Below are 17,612 nucleotides of genomic sequence, written 5' to 3'. Positions count from 1 at the left end.
TGGTGATTTTTTGTAATTTTTCGTAAACATCTATATATATATATATATATATATATATATATATATATATATATCGGTAATAGACCATAATTTTTACAATATTCTATAAATCATTCTATCATCGACATCAACAGTCTGCAATACCCTTCCTTCTGCAAATCTCCACAAAGGCCGGTCTATCTGGTACAGGTCTAAACAGCCTACCATCATGGATTCTAAAATCATCGCATCCTTCATTTGCAGCACATCAATCACTGCTTAACACATTCACACTCATTCCATCACAATGGAAATCTAGCAAAATACAAAACAAAACATCCATCATCACCAACAAATTATCACCCGATTTCAGTCACTCCTATAATTTCACGTATTCGAGAAAAATTCGTTGCTGGTCATTCATCGATCCACCTATCTCAATCATCCTTTAATCAAACCACTACTATAAGATCAATGCTCATTTCGCCCTACAGGCTCATCTACATCCGCCATCATCTCCTTCCCTCCATAAAAACATTTTTTCTTAAAAATAATAATTATGTTCATTTTATCGCTCTTGACTTTTTTAAAGCTTTTGAAACACTGAATCATTTCTCTATCTCAAATAATTTAGCTTCTCTTCTTCTAGCGGACAATATTTGCAATACTATTATACATTTTTTTCTAATAGGAGTCATTCTACTTTTTTCTGTCCACAGCTTTCATCAACCTAATCTATTAATCTATTGTAGTACAAGGTCTTGTCCTTGGACCTTCAAATTTCATCATCAATGCCTCAACTCTTAAAACTCACCATAATTCTAATAAAGTCAACAAATACACTGACGACATTTACCGAATCATCATATCATCTAACACAATCACCATCCAATCAGAACTCGACTCATTAAAAACATGATCAAAACAATGCAATGTCACTTAATAATAATAAATAATTCAAACTAACTACACAATAGTCGTAAGAAAATTACCTTCAGAACACCCATCTATCATTCACACGAACAAATTAAAAATATTAAGCATTACATTCCCCCTCCACATTCAACATTGCATCTCATAGAAACCACATCATCATAAAAAGCATTTCACACACTGAAAACACTCTGATTACATGGTCTCAAAGTTATCGAATTATTTTGCATCACAGAATCACTCATTCTCTTACACATCAAATATTTAACCAAAATTTAAAAAATGAGTTTCTTTTAAAGATGTTATAACTTTATATAAAATATCTAAAGTTTATAGTTTAAAAATGAGTTTCTTCTAATTTCTCAAATGCTAACAATTATATCGTTGTGAGAAACTTATACCATTATATAACAAATCTAGAGTTTAAAAGTGAAGCTTATGGAGATGGTTGAAACAAATAATTAAATTAAAATATAAATCACTGATACAAAATATTAACAAATACTACCTTTCCTTTACTGTAATCCCACAGTTTCAGAGAGCTGTTTTAAAAATTTTATAACTGTTTAAAGATTCTGCTTTTTTAAAAAAAAAATTCCCAGATATAATAAAAATTATAATTTCGGTTCTGTCTCTGTCCTGTTACCATTCTGTATAATCATTACCCTGTTTTGTCTCGAATCTCTTTATACAGTATCCATTCCTCACTTAACAGATCTGTAAACTATTTAGCTAAGAAGCTACCTCATCTCCATAACATCAAATTGCATGGATGATGACAACGCTTCTGACCTGGACCAAAGTGGTAAACAATCAAATAGCAGACTCTTCAGAAAAGGAAATACTAAGCGCGTCCATTTTTAATGTATTTATTCTGATAACAGGAATGATGATGAAAACAGTCAAGTTCTAGATAGAACAATGAGATCAAAAACTTTGTCGCGACTTTTTTAGTTGTTAACAAAAATTGAAATAAATGATACCTTGAAAAAAAACTAACTTGTCAAGGGTCGCAGCCAGTATGTACTTACCATTCGGTGAAAACTTGACAAATGAGACAGGTGGGTTATCATCATCTAATAAATTAAAAACATTATTGTTATTGTTAAATAATTTAACGAGAAACATATAAATTATCAACTGTGTTTATAATAATATATTAAACGTTGAAAATCCATCTTTATAAAGATGTTAGTAATTTCTGATTTGCATATGCAAATAAGAACAATAATCACAGAAGTACGAAAATGGAACTAGCAAATAACAAGAACATTACAGTTAATTTAATCTTAGTTAGATTTATAAACCAGAAAAATAAAGCATCAATTAAAACAGTAGACATAGTTTGTTATATAAGCAGTGGAAGATGTCATTGGAATTTTTGTCTCTCAGATATTGATATTTTATTACAGCAATTGTAATATTTATAAATAAAATCATTTTATACACAATTTGGCCATCAAGTTCAAATACTTTACGGGAGGCTACGATTGCTATGAGCAGTGCTTACACGTAACTGCAGTTGATAATTTTGTTGTATGACAAAAAAAGTATTGCAACTTATGTTATCAAACAGATAACATAAGTTGTCATCATCCATGCACGCACAACACTGGCTATCAAACAAACATCCGTTATAAAACGAAAACATTCTTAAATTTACTCAGACCGACACAAATATAAAAATTTCTCTTTATTTACTTTGTTTTGCTTTATTCCTGACGACATTTTGATATTTATTCTTGACACAGAAATTAGTAAGTTGATAAATGAAAAATAATTTTTTGCAAACCAACGAAAGCATCTTTCTAACTGTAAATCTTCAAACCACTAACCAATCAAAGTCTTTAAGCACTGGCCAGAAGCTGTATCCCATATACGACTGATAAAAAATAAGTATTTTAAGTGACTTCAAATCATATTATCATCATATTGAATATCCGCTAGATAAATAAAAATTTAATACATGTTTTAAATGAACCGGCATGATTAAAATAATTAGATAAGAAAAGGTTCATTGCCAAATTAATTAAATGTCTAATGTTTTTATAAAATGCATTAAAAGTAATTCAATCTTTTAAATAATATTGTTATAACCGTCACAAATATATTCGCTAGAGGTGCTAGTGTCGCCACGAACGCATACAGCTCGAAAAGGAACTAGAACTTTCTGACAGCGAAATATCTAGGGCGTTCGAGAAGCGTCGGTAAGACGAGTATATAAAGACGTGCAAGATATTGAATGGTTGTTGTTGAATTTGATATCGGAAAGCGACTTATTGTAAGCGTCGAAAACGATATTTGAGTCAGCATTGTATTTTTTTGTACTTGCGATAAACGTTAGTGAATCGTTAATCGGAAAGCGATAGTTTTTGAACGTTAATTTGATAGTTTATGAATATTAATTTTTATTAGTAAAATTAATTAACGTTAATTATCGATTAATTGATAAACATTGATTATCGATTTGTAAATAAAACAATAGTTTTAAAGTTATTTCGTGTCGCCCAGTAGCGGATCTACTATAGGCCCGGGGCGGCAAGTCGCTCCCCGCGCGGTCTTTTGCTAAAATTGGCGCCCCTTTATTTATCTGTAAAAAAAAGAATGCAGAAAAATTTGGAAAAAAGGCGAAAGTCTAAATTAAATTTTAAAAAAAATTTAAATTTTTTAAGTTTTTTACTTAATTTTTTAAAAAACTTAACTTTTCACGTTTTAAAAATTGCAAATTTTTTTTTGGGAAATTGTATTCCGAGTATTCACAAAAAGAAAGAAAAATCAATTGGTGAGACAATTTTAACATAACTTTTTATTTGTTTATGTTATTTCAACGTAGGTAAATTTAATTTTTTTGAAATCAGAATTCTGAATTAAAATGGACAAGCGTGAGGGGTTTCTTTCGTGTGAAGTAAAACGTAAATTGAGTGGAGCGGCTAGACGAAAACTGATTAAAGAAGCCAGTATTGAGGAGGTGGCAAAGAAATGTGTTAAAATGACAGATTTTTTAAATAAGCTGCCCAGAAATGAACTTTGTCCAGCTACAAATATCAGTAACAATAAATTTTTTTATATTAATTTTTTTGTTTGTTTTTTTTTCTCTTCAAATTTTTATAATATTTTTTTTATTGTACCATTCCCTGCGTTTGTCAGAGGTTGTCTTTAAAGAAAATAAAAAAAGTAACAACTTTATGATTTCGAGGATTAATTTTCACTGGGATAAATAAAACGAACTCGTCGTCGACCGGCCAGTTATAACAATATATTTATGTCATTATAACTTTGTGTTTTTAGTTAAATAGCATTGACAAGTCTTTTGCTGGCCACTAAAATCAAATTGTTTAATGCGTAGGTCATTTCGTGCTGCTTGCTGCATGGATGGAAGCCTGGCCAACCCCTGGCGTCTTTTTGAAAAAATTGATCGCCGCAGATCAATGGTGTCTATGTAATATCTTTCATCGGTCCCATGGTAGCCATGTCACTAACGTCAAAGAGAAAAATAAAACAGGATAATCACTTTATCTACGTTCTTTGTTAGGAGCAGAGTGTCGGAGTCGGAGATTTTGGTCAGAGTCGGAATTTTTAAGGGGCAGGAGTCGTATTTTTAAGGGATTTTATCTGACTCCGAAAATGTTATTTATTTAAAAATAATTTTTTATGAAAACTTTTTTTAGAGGATAAATATATATATAGTGATAAGCAATCATCTTTAATTTTGAAAATTGAAATCACGTAATTTTCTTTCAGTATGTTGTAAAACAAAAGTAAAGTAATTTTAATAATAAAAACAATTACATTGACTGGTTTTAAGAGTTTCTAAAGATTTTTTTATTTAATAGTGATAATAAGCTAAAATTATGATGCAGAAGTTGAAAATTTTTTCCAGTATGTTTTAAAATATTAAAAAATTTTACTAAAAGAAACAATTACTTTTACTGATTTTAAGCGGTAATAAAAAGAAATTTTGAGGCAAAAGTTTACAAATTTTTCTTAAAATCGAAACCCGAAGTCGGAGATTTTTATCAAGAGTCTGATTTTTTCATCTGACTCTGACACCCTGGTTAGGAGTCGTCGCTTGGTTATCTTATCTTATAGGTCATCGTTATAGTTTGTGTTCATCCTATACCACCAGAGATCTATAAAAGCCTACACCATAAGTGGTTAAAGATTTGTCACTCAGCAATAGGGAAAAGTGGGGTAATATGAGACAGCAGGTAATATGAGATAGTGCACTTTTATAAAAATAGCAAGTACAATCTAAAATTTGATATTTCGCGAACATGATATAAGTTATAAGACCAATTTCGCCGTAAACAATGTTTTTAATTAAATTTTTTTCACGATAATTGTAATTAATTTTAATTTTTATTCATTTCTGTTATATTAATGAACTATTGTTTACAACCTCCATTTTATTCAAAAATAAGTGTCTTTTTATTATTTTTAATTTCTTATTAATGAACAAACATTAATTGTTTACGTTACTAAAAATAAAACATGATTCGTAGTATATATTAATAAAAAAGCAATTTTAACCAAGCACACCACTTTGGGGCAAAATGGGATTCGCGTTGTGGGGTAATAGCTATCATTAATGAAGAAATGGGGTATTTTAAAGCTGCCAACACATTTAATGTTCCACGGACTACATTAGCGCGCAAGGTTCAAAAGATGAAACATAACGAAGGTTCTTCATTATCTGAAGTTGTTGGTGTCTCTCTTGGTAGAAAACCAACTTTACCATCCCACATTGAAGCTGATCTAGTAAAATATATTATTGAAATGCAATCCAGATTTTTTGGTTTAAGAACTACTGATGTGAGGAGGCTTGTTTTTCAGCTGGCCAAAATGGATGGTATTGAAAACCAATTCAATACAGAAATTGAAAGAGCAGGAAATGGTTGGTTAACATTTTTTCTTCTCGGACACCCAGAGCTTTCATTGCGGACTCCTGAGTCTACATCTGCATCATGGGCATCTTTTAACAAATATAATGTTGATTCTTTTTTTTAATTTGTTAGAGAATGAAATAAAAAGACTAAAATTAGAACCAGCTCAAATATTCAATATGGATGAAAAAGGTGTACAACTGTGCAATCTAAAAATGCTAAAATAATTACTCTTAAAGGAAAAAAACAAGTTGGTGTCTTACATCAGCTGAAATGGGTAGACTGGTGACTACTGTAATCTGCATGAATGCAGCTGGTGATTATGTTCCGCTTGTTTATTAAACATAAGAAAATGGAGTTAATGGATGGAGCACCTCCTGGTTCTATTTATGCATGTCACAAAACAGGATGGATTCAGTTGGAGTTATTCACAAAAAGGATAGCCCATTTTATTGATAAAGTTAAACCATCTCAGTTTAATCCAATTTTATTAATTTTAGATGGACATTCTTCTCATGTTAAAAATGTAGAAGCTATTGATTCACCTAAAAAAACTATGTTTTATGCTCTGCCTTCCTCCACATTGCACTCACAAAAATGCAACCTCTTGATGTTGAATTTATGAAGCCACAGACCACATATTATGATTTTGAAATCCAATCTTGGCTTTGATAACATCCTGGTAGAGTGGTGAGTGAGTATCAGTTAACCTCGAATTTTGCCAAAGCTTGCTGCTAGTCATGCATCAGCTGTAAATGGATTTGAAAAATGTGGAATTTGGCCAATTTGGAATGTTGATGCTGTCAAGCAACAACATCGAAGGCTATTCAAAAACGTCAAAATTATACCTGGTGAATCATGTGTCGCCCAACATAGACTCCTTGTGGCAGACCTGGTTGTCGAACTGTCAAAACACAAGTCTAAACAAATGCCTCGGAGAATCAAAACGTGGAAGCTGAAAAGCAATATTCATCGAGAAAAATTTCAACAAATTGTCGCCACACAGTTAGACCACCAATCGCAAGCCAGTACAGATTGGAGTACATACAAAACCGTTTTAATGAACGCTGCAACTACAGTTTGTGGGAAAACTGGTACAAAACGCCAGCATGAACGGGACACTTGGTGGTGGAATGACAGTGTACAAGCAATGGCAAAAATCAAAGTCTGTTGATGACCATAAAATTTTCCGTGAGAAGAACAACTATGCAAGACGTCAAGTTGCACTGGCTCGGACAGATCAGTGCAGAGAGTGGCTAACTAAAAGCAAAGGAGAACAAATGAAATCTCTGTATCGTATAGCAAAACAAGCAAAGCGTACGAATAAAGACATAGTTGGTGCCTCATGTATCAAAAACGACAAAAATGAGATGGTTCTTGAACAAGATGAGATCAAGCTACAGTGGAGAGAATACTTCAACCGTCTGTTAAACGAAACAAATCCCATCAATGTTAAATTTGACGCTCCACCCATCGAAGGTCCGATTCCAGACATCACTATAGAGGAGCTTACAGAAGCTCTAAAAGCTATGAAGGATGGAAAGGCAGCAGGGCCCTCGGGACTCACAAATGACATTATCAAAGCATCTGGTACTGCAGGTATCCAAACGTTACTACAACTTTGCCGTGAAATCTGGAGAAATTGCTCAATGCAGACTGAATGGAACTATAGCATGACAGTTCCGCTATACAAAATCAAAGGTGATCCATTGAACTGTTCATCACATCGGGGTATACGTCTGTTAGAACACTTCCTGAAAATTGTCGAGAAAATCATTGAGAGAAGATTAACGTCGTGCATCACAATTGGAAATTATCAATTTGGTTTCCTAGCGGGGAAATCAACAATTGATGCAATTCACATCCTTCGGCAACTGCAAGAGAAGTACCTCGCAAAGCATCAACAACTATCACACATTTTTAGAGACCTTGAAAAAGCATTTGATCGAGTTCCCCGTGAAGCAACAGGTGGAGTCTACGTCGACAACTCATTCCAGAATATCTTGTTCGACTTGTGATGGAAATGTATACGAATACTAAGACTCGTGTCAGCACAACGGTTGGAAACACAGATGCATTTGACATCGGCGTTGGAGTTCACCAAGGCTCGATTCTCAGTCCACTGTTATTTATAACTGTGATGGAAGAAATCACAAAACCGATACTCACTGGTGACATTTGGAATCTAGTATATGCTGATGATATCGTTTTAACAGCCACGTCTGAGCAGAATGCAGCACAGATGTTTGAAGATTGGAACACCAGACTGGCCGATCATGGATTCAAAATCAACATTAGCAAAACCAAAGCAATGAACACTGGTGAACCCATCCAATCCACAGCTACTGGACGATGGCCCTGTTCAGTTTGTAAAGCTGGTGTAGATAACAATTCAATCAAGTGTCAGCAGTGTAACCAGTGGTGTCACAAACGTTGTTCAAAAATAATTGGTACTTTATCTAAAGTGTCCAATTTTGTTTGTCCTGCTTGCATCAATCCACAACAACAAATTCAAAATAGCACTGTTTTTGAAGCCATTAAAATAGAGAAAGTCACATCGTTTCAATATCTAGGGGATGTTCTGGATTGTACTGGAACAGCTGAAGCTGCAGTTCGAGCACGCATACGTGCAGCCTGGAATAAATGGCATCTCCTTGCCTCTATATTGATGCGGCGTGACATCCAAATACCACTACGATCAAGACTTTATAAATCTGTGATACGTCCGGTGTTGTTATATGGTGCAGAAACAACCAAACTGGAACAACAACTTCAACGAACCGACATGAAAATGCTCCGATGGATGCAACGAATTAGGACCACATCAAATCTACCGAAATCCTGCGTCGTGCTGGTTTAGATGATATAAAGGACAAATGCCGGCAACACCGTCTGCGGTGGTTTGGTCATGTCAAACGAAGTAGAAACAGTGCCATAACTTCTCTTGCAGAGGTTGAAGTACCTGGCACACGTCCCAAAGGCCGTCCAAAGAAGTCTTGGTCGCAAACAATCGAGCAAGACATGAAAGCTCTAAATTTAAATGAAATGGATACAACTGATCGTCTAATTTGGCGCAAAAAGTTGATGGCAAAGAAAACAACGTCCTACCTCGGGAAACCGGGTCTCTGGACGCAAAACGAAGATTGATTGATTGGCCACTAAATAGAAACGTTTTTCAAGATTGGGAATGGCAAGGCAGTCCTACCTCGAGGAACCGGGTCTCTGGACGCAAAACGAAGATTGATTGATTGGAATGGCAAGACAGTGGTAACAACAGATATCACTGCCCAACAGTGTTTTTGTATCTGAACCAAAATTAGTTGTTTCTTATGTATTTCCACCTGCTGAATTCGAAAATGACATAAAAAAAATTACATATTAGCTCTAGTTCAAGAGATAAAAGCAAAACTCTATCCTCAAGAGTATAAATTTTTATTTTTTGGAATTTTTTTTTATTTTGTCTCTTGGCTATCTATAATGCTTTATTTATGAAGGCACAAATGAAATAGAAAAAGAAAGCCAGCCTTCCACATTAAATGATTTTGATTTTGTGTCATCAGATGATGCACCACACAGATTGAGTCAAGCAGAATTAAGTGACCTCGTTCGAGATCTTGACTTGTCACAGGAAACGGCTGAATTTTTAGGTTCTAGATTAAAACAGTAGAATTTTCTCCAATCTGATGTCAAAGTTTCCTATTTCAGGAAACGACAACAAAATCTTTTTCGTGTTTTTAGAAGAAAAATAACCTTGTTGATTGCGTTGATATCTATGGATTAATGTTTTGGCTCAATTTGAACTAAGATCCAATTGAATGGAGATTATTCATAGATTCATCAAAGCTAAGCTTAAAAGTTGTATTACTGCACGATGAAAATCATTTCCATCAGTTCCTATTGGCCATGCAGCTCACATGAAAGAAACTTACCTAAACATGAAAACTCTTCTTAACTCAATCATTTACATCGAACACAAATGGAAAATTTGTGACCTCAAAGTATTCCTAAAAGTATTGTCATACTTTTAGGAACGCAATTAGGCTATACCAAATACTGCTGCTTCTTTTGTATGTGGGACAGAAGAGACAAAATTTCACATTACACAAAAAAGGACTGGCCTGCAAGAATTCTCAACAAAGATGATAAAATGTTGTTGCTGAACTACTCGTAGATCTAAAAGATGTACTTCTTCCATCCTTACACATTAAGCTGTTAATTCGGATGTTAATTTTTGTTCCTCCGTTGGTGACTTGGGGATCGTATTGGATCAAAATATGTCAATGAATTTTCATGCCAAAAAGCTTAGTAAGGAGTGCTCATTTCAGCTTAGAAGGCTTAATCAAGTTAAAAACTCATTAGATAATGACACATTGAAATGTTTGGTTCATGCATTTGTTCATTCAAAGTTGGACTACTGTAACAGTGTTTTCTATGGAGTATCAAACAGTACATTGTCTTCTCTACAGTCAATTCAGAACAGAGCGGCCAGGATTGTTAGTGGCCGTTTGAAGTTTGATCACATTAGTCAAACGTTGTTGGATCTTCATTGGCTTAATGTTAGGAAAAGAATCTTATACAAAATTTCCATCATGGTGTTCAAATGCCTGAATGGTCTCAGTCCAAGTTACCTGTCTGAAATGATAATACGTAGAGTTAGATCTCATCCGTCAATCAAGTTGCGTTTAGATGATCAAGATTTATTGATGGTGCCGAAAACAAAGTTAGCTGTTGCTGATAGAAGTTTTGCAGTTGCTGGTCCTTCGATTGGAATAATTTGCCCCATCACCTGCGTCGGCCGGGATTGACTCTTCAACAGTTTCGCAAGGAATTGAAAACTCATATCTTCTTGGATTGATTCGCACAAATCATGGAGCGCCTTTGGGTGACTATAAAAGGCGTTCTACAAGTTCTCTAATAATAATAATAATAATAATAATAATAAATAAGCTGGGTTTAATAAAAAAATTCTGTCAAAGATATGAACAAAAAAAGACAGACTTTTAAGTATTTAAGAAACATATTTCCAAAATTAAGTGATGCAAAAGTTAAAGAGGGTATTTGTGTTGGACCATAGATACGTGAACTTGTGAAAGATCCTGCATTTGAGGAAGTTTTGAAGGAGCAAGAAAAAGAAACTTGGGAATCTCTTAAGGTAGTGATTTGTTGATTTTTATGCAACAGAAGAGATGATAACTACATCCAATTGGTAACAGTACTTCTGCAAAAATTGCATCAACTAAGATGTAACATGTCCTTGAAGATTCACTTCCTCCACTCACATTTAGACTTATTTCCCCTTTGTGGAGTTGTTAGTGATGAACATGGAGAAAGGTCTCACCAAGATATTTCTGTAAAAAGATATCAGGGTCGTTGGAAGGAAGCTATGCTTGCAGATTACTATGTTCCTAGGGATGCTCCAGAGTTCGTATACAGGCGGAAAGCAAAAAGAGCACAATCGCGTGAAAATATTCTATAATGATCTTTATATTTATTAGCTTTCATTGTTTAAAACTGTTAGAATATGATCTTTATTGAAAAAACTAAATGCACTCTAAGTATTATTAAAATAAGTAAATTATATGTCATATTGCTATGTTGTGAATAAACAAAATCAAAAAATTTTTGTTGTTGTATATCTCAGAAACTAGAGCTAATAAAAAATTTTCGTTTGCATTTTCGTTTTTCTCATCCCAAAGTTAGTATAATTTGACTAAAAATATTAAGGATACAAAAAAAAAATATTTTTTTTGTTGCCCAGTGAGCCAAGTACCAATGTTTCAGATGATACAGTAATAACATTGGATGATTGTATTCAACCATCAACATCAAACTCAGTGGAATGGAAAGCAGTTGATATAAGTCCATTTCCAGTTCCAAAAAATGATGACTGCTCAAAAAAACAACACGCCGAAAAGAAAAAATGGCTATTATTACCAGTTCTCTTTAAAATTGCCGTTTCTAGAACAACCAGGAAAAACAGAATGCAACAAAAAAAGTCTCAGAAAACCAAATAAACCAAAGACAAAAAACACCAAAAAATCAAATCTTGGAGAAAAACAATCATCTAATCAAAATGATGATGTAATGGATTATTTTCAGAAGATGGAAATGGGGAACCGTGGATATAGTGTGTAACGTGTAAAAAGTGGGCTCACGCAAAATGTGCTGGACAGGAAACAAATGCTTTTGAAGGTGATTTTTGTAGAGACAGTGATTGAACACATTTTTAATTCTAGAAACATTATTAAACACACGTTTAGACGACATTTCGATCTCGATCTCCTTATCAATGTCACAATGTCCTCATTCAGTCCCATCATTGACATCAGCTCTGTACTACTCCTCCTATCCTTCACTTTAACCCCACACATCATCCTCACCATAGCTCTTTCAGCCCTCTGCAGTACACTTTCCTCCTCTCTCCTCAACACCCAAGTTTCACCACCATATACCATCGCTGCTCTCACACATGCTTTATATACCCTCCCTTTCATCTTCACTAATCATTTCTTTCCACACAATACCCCTCCATTATGTTTCCACACACAACATCCATCACAATTGCAAACAGAAACGGTGATAACACTGATTCTTGAAGCACTCCTACCTTAACACTAAAAGCGTCCGACATCCCCCTTCCAAACCCTCACCTTTGTCTTTGCCTCTTCATACAGCTGCATCACAGCTTTAACAAGTCTCTCATTCACTCATTTCTTCCTCAACGCCCATTCAATGACCTTCCTCGGTACTCGATTAAAAGCCTTTTCTAGATCCACAAAACACATGTACAATCTTCGTTTCTTCTTTCTATAATTCTCCTGCAACATTCTCACCATGAACAACGCATCCACAGTTCCCCTACCAGGCATAAACCCACACTGCATTTCATTAACTGTCACCATATTTCTCAACCTCCTCTCTAGCATCCTCTCCACTACCTTCATTCCGTGCTCTAGCAATTTCACACCCCTATATGACCCACAATCTCTCACATCTCCTTTGCCCTTATACAACGGCACCAACACACTGTGTCGCCAATCCTCAGGTATACCTTCATCATCAAACATACTGTTAGCAATTCTCATCATAACTTCAATTCATATCACCCCACTCGCTTTTATATCTTCTGCCGCCACTTCCGAAACCCCTGTCGCCTTACCTAGTTTCATTTCTCTAACTGCTTTCTCTACTTCCTCCATCGTCACCTTCTCTATAGGTCCGTGTGTGACGGCGGATTCCACATCTCCATCCCACTCATTCTCTTCATTCATCAACCTTTCCATATGAGCTTTCCACGCCTGAGCTTTTTCCTCCTCATCTATGTACAACTTGCCAGTTCCATCCCAAACACATCCATTCCGTATAACATCTTTCCTATCCCTCATTGACTGCTTTGCTACTTTGAACATTTTCCTCGAACTCACATCAAATTCCATTTCTTTCATTAACCTATCTGATGCTTTCGTCATTGCAGTTGCCACTGCCTGTTTTGCAACCTTCTTAGCCTTCCTATACTCAAACTCCGCTTCCTCCGTCATGTCCCTTCTCCATACCCTAAACCTCTCCTTCTTGACCTCCAAAACCCTTCTTATATCTTCATCCCACCACCACGAAACATTATTAAAATTTTTTAAAAATAGAATTTAGTAAGATATAAATTGTTGAATTCATGTTTTTGTTATAATTTTTAAAATGTCTTGCCATTTTTTAAACCAACCATTCAATTGACCTTTTTTTGTTGAAATGGTTATAAAAATTATAGTATCCCATATTACCCCACTAGTAGAGGGTAATAATATGGGATACTGATGTGAAAGCTAGTTTTTAGCTTTGCTCAAATATTAAATGATCTTAAATCTTTCATAATAAAGTTAGTAAATGAATACACTACAAAATATGGTCATTGGTGTTTGGAAGAACTTACACTTTTTAGAATTCAAGTCCAACTGTTAAGTATGCCATATTACCCCACTTTCCCCTACTTTCCCATTAAATTTGGAGCATGTTCATAATAGCATCAATTAAAGATATTATCTGGGTACGGTTATGTTCTGCTACAAAGCATGAGTCCTTAAAATACCAACATTTTAATTTTTAAACGAAACAGGTTGAGATTTTCAATTTCTAAGCATGACTCGCTAAAACTTCAGCATTTTTTATTTGTTACAACTTCAATGTTGAAATATATTAGCATTTTTATTTCTAAACACGACGTTAAAGCATCAACATTTTAAGCACGACTTGTTGGAATAACAACTTACTAGACGTAATAAATAAATAAATAAAACAATTTGGATTTATAAAAACTAACCATAAACCATCATAACTACTGGAAACAATTAGACTTCCATCTCTATTGAAATGTACCTGAAAAACAAACGTTGGGTTCGAAATAACAGCCCAATAGAATTTTTTACTGCGTAATAAGGTTTGATTTAAATTTTTCAACCACGATTAGTTTAGAAATTAAAAATTTCATCAGTCACGGTCTGGTAAGAAAAAATAGAATTGAGATATCGTAGTATAGGTCTGTATATTGCTAGAACAAAGTCTATTTGTAAAAATCAATAAAATGTATTAAAAGGAATACAATGGAAATCTAACAGCCGTAACAGGATCGGAATGGGCAGGCAACGTCTTCAAGCACTTCCCCGTCTTCACATCCCATATTCGAACACTCTCATCAAACTGTTTCATTATTTAATTCATTGTCATGTTTATTATAACATACTTGTAGTTTAAAAATAAAAAATTAAGTAAAGATGAAAAATTGAGTTTTGTTATTGTAAACTTACAGAACCAGAAACAATGAGATTAGACTGAGGATTAAAATTACAACAGAACACATAGTTGCTGTGGCCTTTTAGCGTTTTCAAGCATTTACCCTGAATGAATATTCATTTAATTTGAGCTAAAAAATATTTAATCAAAAATAAAATTTATAAAATCAAGTGAATAAATATGAAAGGCAAAATGATTTATTGTGTCATGCTTTCATGTATATATTTTCACAGTCTTTTGTCATTAAAGCATTTACAAGAAAAAATTGTAACTAAAAAAATGAATTGAACTAACACTGGCAACATCCCATACTCTCAGTGTTTTGTCATCGGATCCACTGACTATGAGTTTGCTATCGGATGACCAAGCCAAATCAGATATACCCTAGCAATTACATGAACGATGTTCGATAAATAATTGCGTTACAAGTATGTTTGGTGGGTTAACATAGGTATGATAGATTTACATGTATGGCGGATTTCAATAAGCATGTTGCATTTAAATACGTATGTACGTTTAATACATGTTTTGAGGATTTGCACATTCGGTTACATCTACTACTTGTACGGCTCAATAGTGTTCCATACATTATCAATTGCAATTAAAAACAAAATATATTGATACATTGATAGTGTGGATTGTGGTGTAAATTTTTTAAAAATTACCAGATATTTTTGCCAAGTATTTTTGTTCTAGTTTGCGTTTTCAAAATTTTTTGAATTTCAGTTTGAATTTTGTTTCCATTTTTGTTTTGTTAAAATTTTATATAAATTGCAAACAATTTATTTGTTTGTTTATAGTTTGAAATTTAAAAAAGATTTATTATTTATGTTCAACAAAAGAACATCAAAAGCTTTTCTTAAATGTTTATAACAGTGTCTACCTCTGCAACATTTATACAGGCACCGATAATGTCCCATTCATTTTTCTCAGTAGTTATCCCACATACTTTCCCCTTACCTATACACTATTTTCTGAATCTAACTTTTAATTTAATGTTCAATTGTTAATTGAAGTCAACTCATGAGAAATGCTGTACAAATTAAACAATACAATAAATTCAACGGCTTTTTTTCCAATCTCTCTTACAGTTCACGCAAACAAGAACATCTAACTTACTATATTTCTTCACATAATAATGAGATACACCACATTTTCCCTGTCAACTTGACTTAGTTTTACAGCAATGTTTTTGCAAAAATTTTGAGTTTCAATAGTTTATTTCAACGCTAAACGGCATTAGTTATTAAAAACTAGAGTTGCAACGGAGGGTTAGACATTTTGAACCGGATAGGGTCAGGTGGTTATAACAGATATTCGACCGTAGCTGAATATCGTTGAGAGATGTCTTTTAAAAAATTTATATTATTAACATTTTCACATAACTGTTCAAACATATGCTACCTGTTAATATTACGTTTATTTTACATCTTAAAACTTCAGGAAATACACATTTGTACCTATAATTTTATAGATACCAAGTTTAATACCATTTGTTGCTTATGGTAGAACTTTTTAATAATAGATGTTTGGCGCATATTCATTATCATAGGTTTCTGCTTCAACGTTTTCATATAAGCTTCTTTTGAAATGTAAAGATTTCTGAACAAAATTTGAACATTTTAGAGTGCTTCTTCAGTGTAGGTAATGAAGTGATTAGTGACCATGGCACAGCTACCAGAAATAGTTTCAAGGTTTATCGCTTTGAAAAATGATAGTTAACTCAATAAAGAATGAAATGTTATTGTAATGCGATAGTAGCCTGTTGGAATAGTTTTGCTAAATAATCGGTAAATTACAATGCATTGGTAATGAAGTTAACTTATAAGAAGCGCTATACAAACGTATACAAACTATGCGCTTATGAAGTAAACTCATAAGAAGAGCTAAACAAATTCTACAATGCAATACGTATGTAAATATACAAACAAACTATTTCAAGCAAAGAAACATGCTTACATATAAACACGCACACATTCAACCACAAGTAATAATACATACAGTATATGATACATACAAGCATTTCTAGATTTCACAATAGTGTTAATGTTTGGTAATTAAAACATAATTAAGGTAATCAAACCAATTAGATGGTTCAAGCGATGTAAACCTGATTCTCTTCGCATTTCATCATTTTGCACATGTGCATAATAAGTTATATATTAATATATCTATCTATATATATATCTATCTATATATATATATATATATAAATATATATATATATATATATATATATATATATGTGCGTTTACGTACAAAACACAAACATCTAAACAAAGAAGCAAGGATGCTCATTGAATAACAAACCATGTCCTATTCTTAAATATGATTATCAACTACCTGGCCAACTATTCTGCAATGATATCCGACCAGAGCCGAATATTGCCGAATAGTGAGAAAAGATCGGATATCCGGCCGAAATTAGGAGCGGTACAACCGTAGTAAACACTTGATCAACAATAAGACTTGCATAAAATGTTAAAAAAGAGTCTACTATTAAACTAACCAATTTATGACCGCTGATTGTTTTTTCAAACTTTCCGTCATAGGCACCCCAAATTTTGATTAACTTGTCAGCAGCTTAAATATGGATCATGTTTTTTAAACCAAATCAGTGAATATTTAAAAATTAAAAAATAAATCATCAATTCATATTTCAAATGGGAAAAAAATCGAAAATGTAAATAAATGTTAATAAATAATAAAAAAGTCAATACAAATCAGTTTACAACCTGAACTAGCAAGCCATTCTCCATTAGGACTGAATTTTACAGAAGAAACTGCTTTTGTGTGACCAGCCAGAGTATATTTCAAAGTATAATTTGATTTCTAAAAAAAAATATTTTTTAATTAGTATAAAATCACTTGTATTAAAAGTGATGGCGTTATGCAGTTCATGTTTGGATTAAAATATCTCCATTCACTTTTTCGTTATAATATAATAATTAGAAATTTTATTATTAATTTAAATAAATTGAGTATCGATAAAATCAATCAATATCAATTATTGATTGTTTGATTGATTGATTGATC

General features: G+C 33.3%; 1 protein-coding gene across 1 annotated transcript in view; it reads right to left on the bottom strand.

The window, feature by feature from the left end:
* Nucleotides 1-17,408, bottom strand: part of HELRODRAFT_83337 (hypothetical protein) — a gene marked incomplete at both ends in the record, with an annotated part of 20,287 nt that extends 2,879 nt beyond the window's left edge. The window contains 9 exons of the mRNA XM_009023429.1: nucleotides 1,421-1,454; nucleotides 1,913-1,988; nucleotides 2,748-2,794; nucleotides 14,107-14,162; nucleotides 14,400-14,483; nucleotides 14,591-14,680; nucleotides 14,871-14,960; nucleotides 17,086-17,159; nucleotides 17,312-17,408. Of these exons, the coding sequence (XP_009021677.1) occupies nucleotides 1,421-1,454; nucleotides 1,913-1,988; nucleotides 2,748-2,794; nucleotides 14,107-14,162; nucleotides 14,400-14,483; nucleotides 14,591-14,680; nucleotides 14,871-14,960; nucleotides 17,086-17,159; nucleotides 17,312-17,408 (648 nt within the window). The remainder of the gene's footprint in view (nucleotides 1-1,420; nucleotides 1,455-1,912; nucleotides 1,989-2,747; nucleotides 2,795-14,106; nucleotides 14,163-14,399; nucleotides 14,484-14,590; nucleotides 14,681-14,870; nucleotides 14,961-17,085; nucleotides 17,160-17,311) is intronic.
* Between the last annotated feature and the right edge of the window lie 204 nt (nucleotides 17,409-17,612).

Source organism: Helobdella robusta, assembly GCF_000326865.2.
Source record: "Helobdella robusta unplaced genomic scaffold HELROscaffold_36, whole genome shotgun sequence".
Lineage (NCBI taxonomy): Eukaryota > Metazoa > Annelida > Clitellata > Rhynchobdellida > Glossiphoniidae > Helobdella > Helobdella robusta.
This window is presented reverse-complemented; position numbering and strand designations above follow the sequence as displayed.